General features: G+C 37.6%; 1 protein-coding gene across 1 annotated transcript in view; it reads right to left on the bottom strand.

Annotated features, from left to right (window-relative positions):
• The window catches only part of OTOGL (otogelin like), a 109,158-nt gene extending 90,768 nt beyond the window's left edge, over nucleotides 1–18,390 (bottom strand). Inside the window, exons 1-10 of the mRNA XM_040062736.1 lie at nucleotides 18,312–18,390; nucleotides 17,294–17,330; nucleotides 15,962–16,010; nucleotides 13,799–13,859; nucleotides 11,955–12,053; nucleotides 11,129–11,283; nucleotides 8,361–8,482; nucleotides 6,988–7,193; nucleotides 4,175–4,302; nucleotides 3,437–3,543 (exon numbers count right to left, since the gene is read on the bottom strand). Of these exons, the coding sequence (XP_039918670.1) occupies nucleotides 3,437–3,543; nucleotides 4,175–4,302; nucleotides 6,988–7,193; nucleotides 8,361–8,482; nucleotides 11,129–11,283; nucleotides 11,955–12,053; nucleotides 13,799–13,859; nucleotides 15,962–16,010; nucleotides 17,294–17,330; nucleotides 18,312–18,390 (1,043 nt within the window). The remainder of the gene's footprint in view (nucleotides 1–3,436; nucleotides 3,544–4,174; nucleotides 4,303–6,987; nucleotides 7,194–8,360; nucleotides 8,483–11,128; nucleotides 11,284–11,954; nucleotides 12,054–13,798; nucleotides 13,860–15,961; nucleotides 16,011–17,293; nucleotides 17,331–18,311) is intronic.
• Nucleotides 18,391–19,084: the final 694 nt, after the last annotated feature.

The following is a 19,084-nucleotide window of genomic DNA, read 5'->3' as shown; positions in this document are numbered from 1 at the left end:
GCTTGATGTAGAAACTTTGACCTACACTTATAAAAGACATTCTGGTTCAAGTGAGAACTTCAAGTCTCCAATTGCTTTGAACTTAGATGAGAAGAACCTTATTAGTGGAATCCTGAGCTTGTACTATATTTTTCAGAGCCAGAAGTATTATCCACTGAATACTGTGGACAGGCTCAGGGATTCATAGCACAGCCTTGGACAAAGACAAGATTTCTTTCTTAATCTATGCAGAAGAAGCTGCACAGTGCATTTTTACCAGAATCAAGTAAAAAGACATTCATCAATGTTTAGGCAAGTTCAAAGTTTCTTCAGATGTGTCATGGATTAGTACAGTTTGGTTTTTTAGTTATAAAAGAATGTAGGATAATTCTCCAGGTCAAGACCTGGGAATTGCTTTAAAAAGGACAGGGACCTATCAGAGGGTTAGTTGGAATATTGCCATCTGTTCTGACCACTGAAAATTGTTAGCTACGACTTTGAGAAGTACCATATAAACCCCCTTGATTTCCTTTTACTGGAAGTCCTTTACTGGAAGTGGGTCCTTTTACTTCTTTCCTTTGGCCAGAGAGAGAGACAGGTAACATCGAGTTGGGCCTGCTGCTCCCCCCTTTTTGGGAGGATCTGGCCTGAGGCCTGGCCAGATTCCATCGGCTCCCAGGTGGTGGGGGGGAAGGAGAGGTTGCTGCTTTCCAACAACTACTTTCTCTAAACTTCCCTGGAGCAGGGAGAGATCTCTGCCGGGCCCCTGATAAGAGCTATGGGCACCATTTAGGCTGAGGCCACCCCAATTTACACCGAAGGGTGGGCTGAGAAGGCATTTATGATCCTGCCTGGGTTTTTTTGTGATTCCAAACTGCCTGTGTGCTCTGATCTCTGATGTTTCTGTATGAGTTCTTCCTCCCTCACCAGCGCGGCCTTGAACATCTAACACCACGAGCTACAGAGAGAGAGACAAAACTCCGAGCAGATTTAACCCTTTCCTGGCAACATGAAGCTTCCAGAGCTTAGCCCTTCTCTGAGAGAGTAAGAAAGGACAGAGTGGACATAAAGAAAAAAAAAGCATGAAGTCAGTAGAGCAAGTAGAGCCAAGAGGAAAGACTATTAGGACTGAGAGTTAAAGAGTTGGTTGTTCCATTCTTACTTGAGCCATGGAAATGAACTCTATATTTAGATCATTCCTTTAAATCATAGGAAAGATATGCATTTGGGGAGATGATTGTTTTGATTTTGTGTGTGGATTTGAGCAAAGGTGTTTTTGATAGACTAAGTAATATTAGTCTTGTAAGATGCTTGAATAGAGATGAGAAGCCCCCTGCACCAGTGGAGAAGTGAGAAGATATCTCTGTACCTTGAAATGAAGAATCCTTTGCTTTAGACTTATTCATCTTTAAAAGTATGCATAAGTCTAAGACCCATGACCCATAAGCAGCTGGGGAACCTGCTAATGGGAGGGGTCACAAAGGCAGGTTTCCCCAGGCGGCTGTTTTTGTGACAGTTAAAAAAGCCACAAGAGAACTGTTCTAAGTTGTCAGTGGGATCCATGACTCTAAGAGAGACTCATCCCCTAAAGAATTAATGAAATACTATTGAGAGATAGTGAAACTGACTGAAAATTACAAGTTTTGTCTCTTTATGTTTTTTTATAGGAAAGTGAACAGTTTGTAAGGGGAGGGAAGAGTGTTTTTTGAAGTTTCATTCTGTTTTAATTTTTTTCCAACTTTCTTTTTTTCTATTCTTTTAGTGTGTGTTAATAAAACTATTTGTTAATTTTTAAGGTTGAGCCTGCTTTGTTTTTCTCCTAGTCTCTCTCCCACAGTAAGAGTAAGTGCTAAGACCAAAATTTAGTGAACATGAAACCACTACAAGATGTAAGTCACATACGGTGAAATACCACCAAACTTTTGTTTCTGTGAAAGTCGAACAACTCACAACATTCCCTGTGGAAGATTTGATGCCAAAATAAACTAGTCATAATGTGGTATTTCTATTATATGCATGTTTATGACAGACCAACTGAATTTGCCTCTCAGCACACAGGATCATGCTTCCAAAATTAATTGTCTTAAGAATATGTTATATTGTGTTTATATTTTGCTTTCAACACATCTATTATCAAATCAAACACCACTATACTCTTTGCTACACTGATCAGAGCCTCTCCAGCTCTCCTTATCTAATCCAATTAAACGGGTCTTAATAGAAAGAATACTTGGCCTATACTATGGCCACACAAAAAACCTTCATAAACCGACAGTAAGCCACAAGAAGAGAGGTCTCTTTCATGAACAAAATAAGCCTAAATTAATGAAGTTCTGAGACACAGAAACTTCAAGGTTTTTAACATTCACAAAACTCACATCAATATGTATCAGATTGTTCACAAAAAATCCAACCCTCGTCCTTAACACCACAGCACTGATTTAATATCCTACTTGAAAATAATGGTTTTCATTATTCTTCAAAAGTCACAGTAAATTCCTGAGTTACACAGAGACCATACAGAGGAAACTCATCTCTTTTCTGAGCAACACCAATGTTTGCCTACAAACACAAATTCTTCCATTTGACTCTATGGTAAATCAGAACACTAAACATTCATCAAAAATTGAACTAACAAGTTGTAATGGATTATACTGAGGGATCCTTATGTTCAGTCTTGTGATCCTTTCTGTATACTTTTGATTAAATTTGTGATACTCTGAGAATAATATACTCTGGAAAAAAACATCCTATTTCTGACTATTACTTCTTCATTTGAAAACCTTACTAAAAAGGAAGTGGTACATTGCTCAATTATCTCTTCAGTTACTGGAGTACAAGTTTAACTTGAATGACAACAACTAATGAGGAGTCTGGAGAGCTAAGGGAAAAATACTACGTTGCCTATAATGCCAGCAGCTGAGGGGGTATGACTCCCGCCAAAGCACGAGTTGAATTTCTTTTGGCAGCTCTGAATTTAACTAAATGGCACCATTTTGTAAAAATTCTACTAATTGGAATGATAGCGGTTACTTGTAAAAAAAGCAGTCCAGCTCTGTCTAACCAATGGCCCAGTTGCTCCAGTATTCTAGAGATTTCTTCCTAGTATCATCTCCATGTAGCTCTGTTTCAGGGCCTCCCGATACAAGTTTCATGGGTTTTCTGTGATTAGCAACTCATCTTTTGTCATGAGTGATTCTCCATGAATTTACCTTCCACGTATTTGTCTAGTGTTTCCTTGAATCTATGTAAGCCTTTAGCAATCAAATATCCCTTGTCAGGCTAGTTCTGTGCCTTTTGTTCCCACACAAATCACCCCCTGAGAAACCCTATCTCTTTCACTTTGAACTTGGCTCTTCCCAACTTCCCTCAATGTTCTTTCATTCTGGTCCCACACAAAAGACTGAGCATTCATTTCATGTGTCAAGATTAAATAGACAAGAATTCCAGAACTTACCTGCATAGATCATTCATACAGCTCGAAATATAAGAATACGGATCTATACTTTCATGACAGCTGAGAAAAGGAAACTGTAGGAATATTTGGCACTTGAAGAATATGTCCTGTGCATTAAGGAGAATCAGTAAATGGAAGTTAGCCAATACGTTCTGAACAGACATCATTCTCTTCAGCTTTGTTTCCCTAGTCTAAGGTCCTTTATGTTCCCATTAAAATTTGAGCATGGTGCTGCCTCAATTTACTATTACATCTCTTTCATTATTCTTCCTAAACTATTTTCTCTGTACCTAGGCCTGCTTGACTGCATGCTGGTCCTAAACCACCTGGGATGAAACAGTATGAAATGACAAAACAATTTTGTGTCAATGCAGCAGCTGACCTGCAACTATTTCTGCAGTACTCCACAATCACTAAAATAATGAGGTGTAAGATGCCAAAACTGGAAACTGAGCCCAAGTTTAATGCAGTAGTAAAGAGCTCTGCCAGCAGACTGGTGCCACTTGGCACATCCAATCTGAGCCTTTGTACTTTTAAGCTAAACGTATGAAGAACTTCAGGTACACCCTAGCAACAGCCCTGATCTGAATCTTTCCCAAAGCGTCAATGCATTTACAGCTTTTTCAACACTGTGTATATTGTTAGATTCTTGTACCATCATTAGGCCATGAATATTAAGAAAATACATGTATACATATGCATGTATCTATGTATATACATAAAATATAATTAATTTACCTCAGTGGATTCTGCATTGGCTGAGCAAGGACTGGAAAAATCGGAGATAGTAGGGACACAAGTTAAATCATCTGAGGCTTGCACAGCCCAGCTATTTGCAAATTCAGCAATGTCTTCTGTATATTCACCTACTGCATAAAAACATTGGGAAAGCAACAATAAAAAAATTGTCAACACAAGCACATAAGACAGCTTTGAAAATTTTAGTAATTTTTCAATGTGTTCATTACCTCAATTACAGATTATTTCAGTGTATGAGTAATAAAGAAAAGCTTTGGTTTTTTTTTTTTAAATTTCAGGTTGTATTTTAAACTACATTTAAATTAAAAAATGGAAAAAATACATGACAAGGTGTTGTCTTTGGTTATTTTAAGTGCAATCACTGATAATTCCATCACAAATATACAAATAATGAAAAGTGTAAGGCAGTGAATACTTACGAAAAATTACATTTTTTGGAAGCAATTTAAGTCTTTCATCATGTTTCACAAAGGCCAGTTAGTGCTATTATCTCCCTCTTTTTCCCTTATTGCAGAAAAGCCCTACAACACATACTCATGAGATGGCCAGCTCTCCTCACAGCATGAGCACAGGAGAATTAACAAACAAGATGCATGACTGGAAGTCATGGCAACAGGCTTAGATACATGAACATACAAGAAGGTTGGCAGTAAAAAAACAGACACAAAATTCCCATATACTTGTAGCAAGAACTAAATATTGCATTTTCTGTACATTCTTAATTAGGTTAAAAAGCTTATATTGCCTCCACTTTGAAGAACCTGACAGTAATTGCCTATGCTATGGTTATCTATATCTACACAGGGCTAGGAGACAAGATATTGAAACAAAACCAGCTAGAGGGTTGTTTTTTTGGTTTTTTTTTCACAGAACTGTACTATAGAAAACTTAATCTAACATCTAGCACAAGAGGTATAAAGTTGGACACCGCAAAGTGGAAAGCCACAAAGCACACTAACGAGATATATATACTTGGATCTCCACAAATAAGATCCTAAACATCAGTCTGCTTTACTTAAGAATAAGGGAGACTTAAAATATTTCTTCCTCTCTGACAGAGTAGTTCATGCCGAAAACCCTTCCCAAACATGAGAGGCTGGGGTTTGATCAAAAGGTGAACCTCTTGATATAACTCTGCTTCTACAAAAACATTAAAAATACTTCATGTACATTTCGACATGGCTTGAAAAAAATTTCTAAGTCTTTAAAAAATATCACAAAATAAAATCATTGTCATTGAAACAGTGCTATACACAGATATAGTCCTTCTTATTAAAGCAATACAAAAATGGCATTAAAGGTGAAGATAAGGAAACAGAAAATGAGTTTGTTTTTAAACTGTGTTTGAAAGAGAATATTATATGCCTCTCAGCAACTTATTTATTTAAGCATTACAAATAATGAACATTTGGACTCTGGAAGACTCAGGATAGATGTAAGAGCTACCTTTACACTACTCAGGGAAGTAGTTTAGGTGGTAGAAAGAAATATCAAATTATTGATAAGATTTAGAAATTCTTAGAAAAATGTTGCAGCTTGGAAGGGATCTGAATTAGCAATCTTGTCTTGTGAAGATCTCAGAATTTCATGCTTTGTATTTGTAGAGTCAAGTCATCATTTATTAAACTGGTTCTGAATTAAAGTGATTCATTTGGCTCTCACTTGTACACTGCAATAATGCTATAATTTCTATTAAAGAAAAATGCTAGATGAAATGATCATGTTGAAAAAACTTACCTTAGATGTATTATAATAGATAATACATCTAAATATACTGAAATTACTGAATTTTAGAGATCACATAAATTCATTATTTCTTCCAAATATTATTTTTCTCTATTATTACACATCAGCAAAAAACTGGTTATTAAACATACTGTACTCTGGTGTGCAGAAGCTACTGCACAAAACTTACTGCTCTCATGGCAGAAAAGGTATGAAAAATTTATACTCAGGCAGATTTTTAAAGAGTCTGTAAAGATAGATACAGTGAGCATTCCTTCCCTAAGAAAGTTTTAAAGCTTCACTACCATCCATAAAAAACAGGGAAAAAAGTTATTGTGGGATACCTTTTGTCACTCAAGAACGTGCAGAGCCATGGGACTAGATTCTCTCAGCAGTTAATGGTAACAGTAAGATAATCTTAGTTTGTTTGTATAAGAGAGTGAGAAAAAATCCTCATATTTTAAAGCTTGTTCTTTTCTTCTTTTTTCTTTTTTCTTTTTCTTTTTTTTTTTCCCCCACAGTAGTTGCAAGTAGGAGTATTCCCTACCTAGGCTACAGAATACAAGTTTGAAAACTCACCTCTGCTTCAGACACATCACAAAGCAGCTCCTCATCCTAGAGGGTAGTCAGAGGCCCATAGTCCATCATACCAACAAGGGACTCCCAGGAAACAGCTTGGAACTTTATTTATTTCAACTAGGTTTTTTATGATGCTGCTATAAAAGAATGGCTAGAAATGGTGCTCTTCCCTCCATCTTTAAACACAGGGAAAACCATAAACCTTTGTTTATGTATTTATTGAAGGCATTTTCAGCAGCTAGTATAAACATACCACAAGTGCTTTGCAGAGCAAGAGGCTTAAATGGACATGTAAATACTTTCTTGAACTAGGACCTTTTCCCTTTGCATCTTAAATGATGAGGCGAAGTAAAAGTAGAGCAGATATACTCTTTTATTGAAATAACTGAAACAAGACTGCCTTTTTACAGCATTATATTTATATAGCACTTTATTTGAAGTGAACATGGAAATTGTTCACACAAAATAAGGGTAAGCTATTTACTTACTATTTTGAAGTATCAGGTCATCATATTTATTGCCATTAAAATTTCCACAAAGGCCACAAGGTTTTCCCTTACGATCTTCTGTCAGCTTAATATAAATACCAGAGTTTCCATCCCAAGCAAGAGAAAAACCAAAGGTAGTCTTCACCAGAATATAATCAGCCAGTCTCTCAATGAAAGCATTTCCAACTGTCTGAGGCAATATTAATCTGGAAAAAATATAGTCTGCATCAAAGATCTCAGATGACATTAGGTTCATGCTAGAAAAATACCACATAGAACATCACCTTCCAACTCAACAAACGCTTTTTCCTGGGTGTACACAGTCACTCCATTCAATTCTCCATCATGTTTTTACTATCTTATGTTTACTTCTCTGTATCAACCATCAAAAATGAGTGTTTTCTCTAGTATACACCTATCAGTTGTACCAATTATAGGCTTGAAAGAATGATGCATCTTTCCTTTCAAAGCCTGGCACACCACATTGAGGAAAACTTGAATTCATGAGCATGCTGCATTGGGCAAGGAGCCTATGGTGTTATGACCACCAGCAGCCTTCTGGGCACTGGGTCATCACTGGGTTAGACATCTGCAAATGAAGGAACTTGCAGTACAGAAAACACCACTGACAAAAAAGTTGTAACTCTTCCTCCTTTGGTGAAAGACCACTGGACAATAACAAGCCCAGATCTAATCCTAGTCTTCCAAAATTGCTTCTACTGGGTTGAACAGTATCAGCCTAGCTACCATTCTCAGATACTAAAGGCATTACAAAGCGGATGGCAAAAGCACCTCAACAACTTTCTTAAATTTTTTGTACTTTATCAACCAGTAAAATATACTTATGAGAGCCTTGGGTGCATCTTTTTACCGACAAAACAAAAGGTAAATTTGGAGGTTTGATGAACCTCAGAGATATTTTGTGGCACTTTTGCTCCAAAGGGGCTAAAGATCTTTGTTTTAACCAATTTGGACTCATTTAGAAGAAGATCATGTTGTACATTAGTGATAGCTACCAAGAATAAATAATGATTGTCTTGTTCAAAATGCTATTGGGATACACCAGAAATTAGCTGGGACTGCCTGACACAGACTTTGTCTGTAGAAAGAAGGAATGAATAATTGTTAGGTTACAGCTAAGAAGCTGAACACAGTAAATGCAGGGAGTGTATTCTATTCTCACTCGGGTATTAGATCAGTACTGCTACAGCTGCTCACACTAGAGCATTATCAGCACCAATACAGAACAGCAAGGGATCAAAAAAGGTACAGATCAAATTAATTTACCTGGATTGTGTAAGAAGCATCGGTTTCCCAAACTCCAGATTATCTTTTTGCAATAAAACATTAAAACTCACCATTAGAACACTTACCTGACTCCATTTTTTCTTACTTCATGTCCTGAAATCCTTATTTCTTCTTGGCTTGAAAAAAATAAGCTGATGGACCTATGACAAGTATATACTGAACCATAACAGTGAGGACTGTTATGAACCTTTGAGGGAAAAAAAAGAATAAATGCATGTCCTCAATAGTTTTGCATAATTTTTATTAAATTCCTGTATGATATTTAACACTTTTATGCTCTAGTTACTCAGAGAGCTTTATAAATAAATATCTAGATTATTACAAAGTCACAATTACAAAGATATGCAAAACTCAGAGTTCACACTACACAATACTACTGAGAAATACAGCAACTGTTTAATAGTGCATAGTATCACTGGCCAGTGGCCTAAATACTGGATGAAAGAATCAGGTATTTTATGCTGACAAACTTGAGAGACACTGTAGTGAGCTAGCTTATAGAGGCCAAAGAGGCTTGTTACACTCACTGAAGAGACACCCCTATTTTTCCATTTCTAGAAACCTGATCTATAAAACAGGATTAGAAAGCAGTATAGAACCTCAGTGTAATAGCAGCACTCTTCCTGCCAGTTGAGACTGGTACTAGCTGAACTACAGCATGCCCTCCTGAACCACTCAGGATTTCTTGAGATTTTGAAGTGCTCCCACAGATTACTGCAGGCATCTAAGTTACATGGATCTGTTAAAATTCATTTTGCACTGACTTTCCAGCCCTGCTAATGGAGAAGGGTAGGCTTTTCTGAAGTGTGCTTCTCTCCGTTATACATGTACAGCATAATGAAATGGGATTGGTTTAGCTGCATATCAACTTATCTTGCTTGACTACAGTACCCTCGGGACTTGAAAACTGTGGGTTTGCTTGAGCAAAACTTACACAGTTTTCAATAATCTCAGTGGGAATAAGCCACTCAAATCTGTAGGATGTCCTATAGTGCTTCAAAAGCCTGTGAGCTCATTTTAGACACCACTGAAGAGAGAGGGGAATGTGTTTTGAACTTTAGATGCCTATCATTACCCAGATTAAAATACAGACAGTTTAGATAGCTCAAATATGACATGTTACTCTGTGTGTCATCATTCTCTGAGAAGGATGGGAATTTCATTACCAGTTTACTTGACAGCGCTCTAAAGCTAAATAAACTTGTAATTGGGAACATTTTACCAACATAGTGATGGAGGCTGTAAATGTAACTGTTTTGAAGAAAATATCTGTGAATAAACACATACAGTGCTCATGAATACTTGAATTAATCTTCCTTGACTAACACTAAATCTGGAAGTAAAAACCAATGACTGTTTCTTTGGGTGAAATAAACTAGACCAGGAAAAACATTAGGAGTTTTTACACATATAAAGATAATCTTAATTAAAGACAACATAAAAGTTATTAGTCCTAGCAGATGGCTTCTATGTAAACCTGTCCCAAGATGGAAACATAATAAAGGAAAATCAAAATAATTCTTAAGCATTTTTCTCCTCTTGAGGGGTGAATTATTAAAGCCAGAAGGACCATAATGCTAGGATTTCGCAAGGTTTTTGTCTCTCCATTGCCCAGTCTGCCTACAGTGTCAGATTACTTATGTCTTTACTGAGTAAACATTTTCAGTTTTTAGCAAAACATGACATTTGTTCCAGCAACTGAATAGAACCTTCTCTCTTTCCAGAGCCACTGGAATCCACTGGCATATTGATTCCTAATTTTAATATAATCTTGGACTTTGCTACAGTACTTTCTGAAAACCTTTAAGAGGTCACAGCTTCACACAGAATCCAAATAATTAAAATGAAAGGCAGGTGTAACAGCATCTCTCTGTAACTTGAGTAGGTAAAAATGGCAGTTTTAATGGTAGATTTCTCTTCACTAAGTGCTGTTATCTGAGGGAAGAAGAGACCTTCTGTTTATAAATGAAAAACAGTCCTCAGAGCAGAAATCAACATCTAGCTCTGCCCTCATGCCTAGGACCACAAGGAGCCCTCTTGTCTCTTCCTTGCCCAATCAGCACCAAATCCCAAACATTGTGAATAAGATAATATAATGATCTTGTATTCTCTCCCCACAGTAACCACCAGCCTGACAAATAGGGCATCTCTCTTCAAAGAGGGTATAGGACTGAACTCTCCCTGACCCACAGTCATTAACCATTAACCATAACTCAGAAATCTGAAGAAATTACTAAAAAGAGTAAAAACTAAAAAGAGCCCTCCATATATAGGTCAAGATAAAACAGCTTTTGAGCTGTTAATCTTCTCTGCATGAAATAGAGGTTCCAAAATTAGAATGCAAATCCTTAGAGGGGACAAGATAGGGAGCAAATCCCATTGGCCAGGGAGGCAGATACTCATAGCGTGCCAATAGCTGTGAATTAGGGCCTAGCACATTCGTGTTCCTCGCTATTAGGCAAGTGAGAGCTGTTTGCACTTTACTGAGCAATTCAATATTTTTTTATAACCTGATAGCTGAAGTTTATTGACATTTCTGGAGTCTAGTTTAAGATGCATCCAGAAGAAAGAGAGCAGAGATCCCATTAAGGATCAGAGGAGTAAGAAATACTATTTTTAATATACCGACTCTTTTGTTTATAATTTCATCAGTATTTTGAGTCACTGCACATAGGTTTAGGCTTTTCCAGAAGTTTTCCACATTTCCACAGTTCTATATTTAAGTAATTAATGCCCAGTTTGGTACATTTGTTGTCTCTCTACTTATTTTATTTACTTATTTACTTTTATATTTACTTACATACTTATTTCTAGTGTATGTTTATATACTTACCCAAACAGTGTATTGGGGTTCCAGAGTACTGCAGTCTTTTGCAAATATATAGGAGCAATTTCCTGGGAAGTAGTAGTAGATGCCATCAAACGTTTCAAAATTATACTGTCCCCACGATTTGCAAATCCCATCTCGGTCCTTACCAGTGTTAGGTACTGGAGAGAACACACTGAGGTTACAAGAAGCATGGTCATCAAAAATTAGCAAGTACAAAAGACAAATTTACGCCTTCAACTTTAAATAAAGTCAGCACTCTTTTTTTATCTTAAGCCTGCAGTTTTAACCATGTGCAATCATCCTTATGTTTTTTATTAGCACCAGTAGAGACATTTTAATTACAAGTAGAGGCAAGGGATTTAGGTATTCTGCACACCCTGGAAGACAATTCTTGTTGATCCCTACAAACAGCAGATTCCAGAAACTAGTGTATCTAAAGAGTGGGTAATTTAATTTGCAATAAGCCACTGCTTGTTAAAAGAAATGCAGCTTTTTTTTTTGGTTATTCGGCTAACTTTAAAAAAAGCTGCCTGGCTACTTATAAAATAGACAATGATATATCTGTTATGATATCTATATATCATTACAGACTAAGCGCTAAAATGCAGGCATTTCTGATGTTGCTTTCTCTATGTCCCTAATGCATTTCTGATGTTACTTTCTATATGTTCCTAATGCATATAATTTTAATCCTCATAGCAACTGGCCCAATGAGAGTCCTTCTACAGAATAATCACAAATATGCTGGTAACAGTATTTTTTTTTTCAAAATCGTATCCTAAATCTTCCTCAAAGCTGACATTAAACTACTTTGGCCCAAAAAACTCACCAATTTGGCACCTGCTTCCTTGAGCCTGAAATAACTGACAGTCACAGTCACCTGCCTCTGTGCAGGTTGCTCCATTAAGGCACTCCTGAGGACATGAACCTGTAAGCAAGCATTCCAGCCTTTTAACGGATGCAGTATTTTGCAAACAGGCTGAGAGATCCCAGTTAAATATTTTATTGTTAAATCATGAGCTGTTATATTAGCTGAGAAAATTAACAAACAACTATCTCTATTTTTTACCATATGCTTCATTTTATACTTTGTGTTCCTTGGTTAAAAGAGAAGTAAGGTTCTCATTTGGTTTGAGACTTATAAACTAACAAAGGAGCAAAAGGTCAACCTCCTCCAAGCAAACAAAATGTCAAGTTCCCATGTAAAGAAATCAAATCCCAGTCCTGCCGATCTCAAAGTATACAGGACACAGATCATTCTAATTCACTAAATTCAGCATAATTTACACATATATTCAGCTTCTCCCTCATAAACATTACTGTGAAGGGTACATTCAGTTTATGAACAGGTCAGAATATATCTTTTAGAATCAAAACCAGTCCTAAACAACCTTCCCCACATGCTAAAAAAAAGTCAGCTAAATGTTATTTCTGCTTCAGTGGGGACTGGAGTAAGAGACTTGAGATTCCATGGGAATGGTTTGTTTTATGTTATAATTAGTATTTTTTTTTTTTCCAAAAGCAGTTACATTAAATGGTTTTATAGTCTGTTTGAAAGCTAAGATCTCCTTATGGTTCACTAATCATCCATTGAGGTGGATTGAAATCATCATTCCCCAAAAGTGGAGAAGAAAGCTAGTCTCAAAACAAAACTTCACCAGTTTTTGCAGATAGTTGCTTGCCTTCTTGGAGTAGGATTAAAACTCTACATACATACAAAAGTTTCCAATGTTGCTGACGGAGATTAAAAAAGCATTGCAAAAGGCAGGAAGGAAATTAAATAAACAGGCCCTTCCACTCCCAATGAGGCACAGCAAAGCTGCTAGTGACATTAAATGGGGAAAAAATGGAACATTCACAGTACAGGTACACGGAAGCTACCAGTGGTTAGGAATATCATCCATCATTGTGAAAATTCCTTTCCATACTTAGCTTTGAATTTTTTCCATTCAAGAACTGCTTTCCAAATATACATAGATACTCTGAAAATACCAACAAAGCAAAACTATATAGAAACTATTGTTTCTATAACAGCACTAAGGGGGAAAACTTTTTCTGATTTTAGAATTTTGAGTTGTAAAATTGCATATATTCATTTACAGAGAAAAATGCAAAAGAAGGTACATGCCCAGGCATTTTCCAAGAAGGATACCAAAATTCCTACCAAAGTTGCATACAGTGAACTTTTCTGCAAAACAATTTCTGTAAACTGAGCCTGCTTTACATGTTTGTCCAATGCTTAAATCCCTACAGGAGCAGCTTCATGCTCATTGCCTGAGTACTCCTTTCCCTTTGCACAACTAGTTATAAGCCTCTCTGACAACCTCTGACAAGGCCAGAAAAAAGTGGCAGAAATGAAAAATTGTAATAGAAATAAACTTAAACAAACAAACAAACAAACAAACAAAGAAAACAAACCACAAAAACCCACCAAAATTTTAAAAGATTGGCTTCACTGACTGTTCAGATTTGGTTCTAAGACCTTGTTTTGAACGTACAATTTTAGCAGATTTTTTTTTTCCCATATTCAAACATGGATAAAATGAGAAAATGAGACAGGACAGAGTTTTTGTAAGGGCATGAAGAAGAGGGCTTCCACAGCCCATGGTAACACAGGGGAGGAAGGCAGCATTTTCAGGGCTCTCTCCTGCAGGTGAGGAGCACAGCACTGACCTCCTGGTGGACTCCACATCAGGGCCCCATGATGGTGCAATTGAAGGAGGCAGCTTTGAACCTGTCAGAGAATATAAAAGCAAATTCAGGGCATTTGTGGTTTACCAATTAATTGATAAAAGCCTGAGGCCATGCATTCAAACACTTGTTTGGGGATTTTAATACAGAATAGTAATTTGCATCTCAACAAGCACATGGCACAGTCATGGATGCTGCTGGAGGGATTGGCAGCCTGGGAAGGAGAAGCACAGTGGCTTTTGAGGAGACTGGGGAAAGATACAGCCTCTGTGTGAGCTCACTACTGCTTCTCAGCTATGCCCTCTAGTCCTGGAGAATCACTGAGGTTCCACACGGGAAGTTTTGCATTTACATTTGGAAGGAAAAGGAAGGGGAGAGAGTGCAATCTGCCTTTTCATTTCACTCAAATACCCATAGTTGAAGAGCTATTGTTTCCACTCACCTGGCTCATGCTCTGTGCTGCACCCCGAACCTCCCACTATGGCCAGTCTAGCTGCAATGGATTTTGTGTTCTCCTTGACATCCTTCAGAATTGCATTTTGGTTCATCCCAAACAAAAGAGAAAGCAGATCTGCCTGACCTGCTTCCTGTTTAGGAACAGGGAGCCTCACGCTATGAGGAAGCCCTGGCCCAGCATCTGCCCAGCACTCTGATACTGCAGTTTGTCACATCACTTTTTTACCCTTCCAAGAACTGACTCCATTCCAGACTGAAAGTACTCTGGGGCTTTTGCCCCCACTAGTCTGACTAGAAAGTTTACTAGGACGTAATGCTGAGTACTTAAATATTTCGCACTTAATTTATTCATGGCCAGTTTAAATCCCTTCCTTTATAAATTTGGTCCTTCTTGTTTAAATAGCTCTTCTTCCCTGTGTTTTTTAATTTCTTATCTGATATTCTATGAAAAAAACAGTTACCTTTCTGCAGTACCCACAGACTTAAGTGCCAGCCTTCAGCTGCACAACTAAGTGAAGAAATTATTTTAGTCTTTGCTTGTAAGCTAATTTCTTTCTTTCCTCCTGACGCCACTCTTTCTCCACATCTCAAGTTTGAACTGATGGATCTCAAAGTTAACAACACTGTGCAAGGGACATTTTAGGATTAGTCTTGCCAATGCCCCTTACAGTGACATAGAAATTTCCCTTTTCCAAATGGAAATATGTTACGGGATGCTTCCAAGTAGTGCAATCTGTTTAAAATCAACCTTAAATAGATTGCATTGAATCACCACCCAGAAAGCCTCCTACACCAAAATTATTCTTGGTGCCGACGGCCCATTGCCAGCTGCAGAGGGTCCCTTCCCTCCCTACACAACAAGACCCATTTCCATTTTTCCTGATAGCAACTCCAAGCCATTCACCTCAGAAAAGCTGCTTTTGGCCTTTGAATCATTTCGCAGAGCATCCTTGGTGCAACAGCACTTCCCTGCTGAGGCCCCTCCAAGGACACCTCCAGTCCTGCTTCTCTCAGAGGCTTGCTTACCTTCAGTGCAGTGTTTCACACCAGCTGCCCTCTGACTCGGTAGCAGCACACAAAGAAAATCACCCCTGGTTCAGCTGCAGGCTCCCTGAAACCCCCTGAGGCAGGACCGCCTCTGGCTTCCTGCCTACCCCCTTCAAAGGGGTTATAACCCTTGGCTGGGCTCCATAGCTCAAGTGTGTACAAGTGAGGGAACAAGATTCCTCCATTTAGGATTGAATTTCAGCACAACATTCCTGGGATGTAGCACTGAGGCAGCGTGGGGGCCAGGGCGATGGGAACCAGGGCTGGGCTGGAGCCCGCCAGGGCACCATGTCCGCGAGGAAGCCTTGCCAGTGGCACTGCATGTCTCACAAACACAAACAGCTTCCCAGGTTCTGTTCACCCACACAAAAGACAGAGATGCCCTGGGTTTATTTCCCATGGTGTGTGTCAGTTGGCTCGGCAGGGTAGGTCACCCACTGGGTGCTTTGCTGAGGGAGAACAAAGGCACCAGGCCACAGCTCAGGCGGGGTGAGCGGGTGGAGAGTAGCTGCTCCTCCTCACTGTCCTCCTGTTACTGAAGCCCATCTCCCCACAAAGGGTCATTTGTAAGGATGGCAAAGGCCCAGAGCAGAAAAGGGAGGAGGGTTTCCCCACCCTCCTGCTTTTGGAGGTATAACCTACCTCGGCTGTTACAAGATCTCTTTTCTGTTGTGTTGCATTAGACTCATTTCTGGAAGAAAACAAAAAGGATCTTGTATTATCAAAAGTCCCTGGAGCAACCTGAATAAGCAAGTCCCCAGAGAGAAGTGTTTCTCTCTGATTACCATCACTTTATCAAAGAGGTCTTTCTTGGGTTAACATTTAAAAGGTTAGGGTTTTTTGGGGTTTTTTTTTTGGGGGGGGGGCTTGTTTTGTTTTGTTTTGGGTTTGGAGTTTTTTTGGTTGTTGTTTTGGGGGGTTTTTTGTTTGTTTTTTGTTTTGTTTTGTTTTTGTTTTTTTTTTGTGTGGTTTTTTGTTTGTTTGTTTGTGGTTTTTTTTGTTGTTTTTTTGTTTTGGTTTTGGGTTTTTCTTTTGTTTTTTTTTGTTTTTTGACTGTGTCTCATTTTACGAATTGGGTGACACTCCCAATCTCTGCTTGGACAAGGAGGTACCTGGATCTTTGGGGAGACAAAAATAGGTAAAACAGACTTACATAACAGGATACAAAATTGTAAATCAGCTTCATATTTACTTCATGCTGCATGTCAGTGGCTACAAGTTCCCAAGAGTGTTGCTTGAATATACTCTGATGGTACTTTTGATAGCAAGAGATGACTCTCCAGATGGAGCCAACTTTAATTTGTGATTAAGTTTAGAAACAAGGGCATCAAACTATAAAACACACTTAGTTCTATCAACACTCCATAATGGCATATTATTTGATATGCCTGTGTGTCTGCTAGATGTATTAGAAGTCATATGACACACAAAGCTACGTCCAGCTTGATGGTTCCATTGGAACTGTTGGCATAGATCCCATTCAATTCAATAGGATCAGGAACACTGCCTAGTTTGGGTTTTGTTTGGATTCCAGCTTCTATGAGAAAATTTGTATTGAAAATGTTTATTCTAAGGCTGTATAGCACTTACTTCTCTGTGCTTCAAATAGCAACTAGGATTTTATCGTGCAGTTAAAACTGTAGATGGACACTCATTTAATGTATTTTTCCAGTCATGAAATCATGATCTCATGCTGTTTTCGTTCCATTATTCCTCTAAGCTTTCTTGAGACCATAGAAGTATCATTTTTCATAAGGACCTCCATTTTTCAAACAGAAGACCCATGCCCATTGCATAAATACTTGGAAAAGACTTGTAAACATTCTGAAACTGTGTTCTACATCCAACCTACACATAGATGACATTTTACATGTTGAATTCAAGGCTATATTTTACTTTCTAACTTGCACTGCATTGCACTTGCTCATTCGTGTTCTGTCTGTAGGACTTGACGAATAAGGAATAAAAACTTACCTCAAAGTTCTCAAAAGAGAAAGCTTGCAATAAGATCCTGTAGATTAAAAAATCATGAAGTTAAACATTTTCTTCTACAGAATCACTCTGCCCTTGGCAAGCAATGTCAAGTTTAAAACAACATAATTGAATTTCAGGGTTTAACAATCCTGAGTTTTCCAGGGCACCTTTGTACAAACTCTGTATCCAAGGAATGTAGCACTATATGCACTCCTTCATAAGAATTTGATTCTCCCCCAGTCTTCCCCTGCAGGTTTTCATGGTTGTAGTTCTGGTACATGCTACCATGACATAGTGAAAAGAGTTCATAGTTCTTTTGATGCTCAGAACAACAACAACAACAACAATTAAAAAAAAAAAAAACAGGTAAATAGGTAAAATAGAACAGGTACTCAGAGCTTTCTAAAATCAAACCTCCAGGGTTATAATATTTTTCTGACTTGCTCCTTGTAAGACTCAATTGTAAATAATTTTAAATGAGTCAATGCTTAAAACAAGAGAAAAAATAACAAAACCAAACAAACCACAAAAAAACTTTAAAATTACATTGGAATCTTTATAATTGTAGCAAGGAAATTATCTATAAGATCCAGATGCATTACATAGAAAATAAGATAATTTCTACAACTAGAAAAGCGATCATTTACCCTAGCAGTCTAAAATGTTTAAACAAACTGCAGGTGCAGTCTGTTCAAACAAAATCTTACCTCACTGAGATATCATTAGATGCTACTCATCTGACAATAATAGCAAGAAAGGCAAGAAAATTAGACCTTGTTCATAAATAATTGTTTTCTAACAAATTCAGACATAATAAACAACTCTTAAAAATTATATTTTAGTTTATACAACTGTGAGAGAGAATGATGATATATACTTGCTTAAATTACACTTACAAATTCCAGCAAGGTCAAAAATTATAATAATTGGGAAAGAAATGGTTGTAATATAAAAATATTTAGAAATAATATTGGTAAATATTAGAATGATTACAAAAGAAATTGAATAAAATTCTTACCTTGCAAAGTGGACAGCAGTGAATGAAGCAAGAATATACTCCATGGTATCATTAAACTGAACTTTCCTACAATGTTCATTTCAGCGTAAGTTAGAAAAAGGGAATTTATCCAAATTAATGGCTTTGATTATATGGCATCTTACAATGATGTATTTCTAGAGTGTGTTTCAATCTTAGAGGTTCAATAATGGACTCATTACTTAAAATAACGCAATGCAGGAGCAGGAAAAGAAACAGAGACATCAAGCTGGCTTAGCTACATTACAGCTTCAGGAGCTTGCGAGTGTTGCGTACAACTTCCTGGTTGCATGTCTCTCATTAGCAATGCATGGTGGCTCCTCAGCACAGTCTGTATTAGTTACACTTCTTCCAGACCTGCGAGTATTACTCCCTGTTGAATTGAATTGGCCCTTTATAACACAGCAGACAATGACAGAAATGTTGCCATGTCATAGTGGTTTGAGAGATCCTTCTGTCGTTCACACACCTTTGTGTGTATTGAGGCTTGAGCTGAGGGCTATTCTCTACTCCTTAGGAACGGCAAAATATATTTGCAAGACCATGAAATAATACCCACTGTAATAAATTATAACTACATGTTTTTACATTAATGTTTTTTCCTTGTCCTGGAAAGGAGAGATGAATTTCTATTAAATAATACATCTGGCTTTTTTAAGAATATTCCGGATGCCTTTCTGGATATAGTTTGCTTATAGCAAAAATGAAGGTTTCTGAGAGGATAATTACATTTTGGTTTTAATAAATCATATTAT

Source organism: Hirundo rustica, chromosome 4 (assembly GCF_015227805.2).
Source record: "Hirundo rustica isolate bHirRus1 chromosome 4, bHirRus1.pri.v3, whole genome shotgun sequence".
Lineage (NCBI taxonomy): Eukaryota > Metazoa > Chordata > Aves > Passeriformes > Hirundinidae > Hirundo > Hirundo rustica.
Note: the sequence above shows the minus strand (reverse complement) of the source record. Positions and strands in the feature narration are given on the sequence as shown.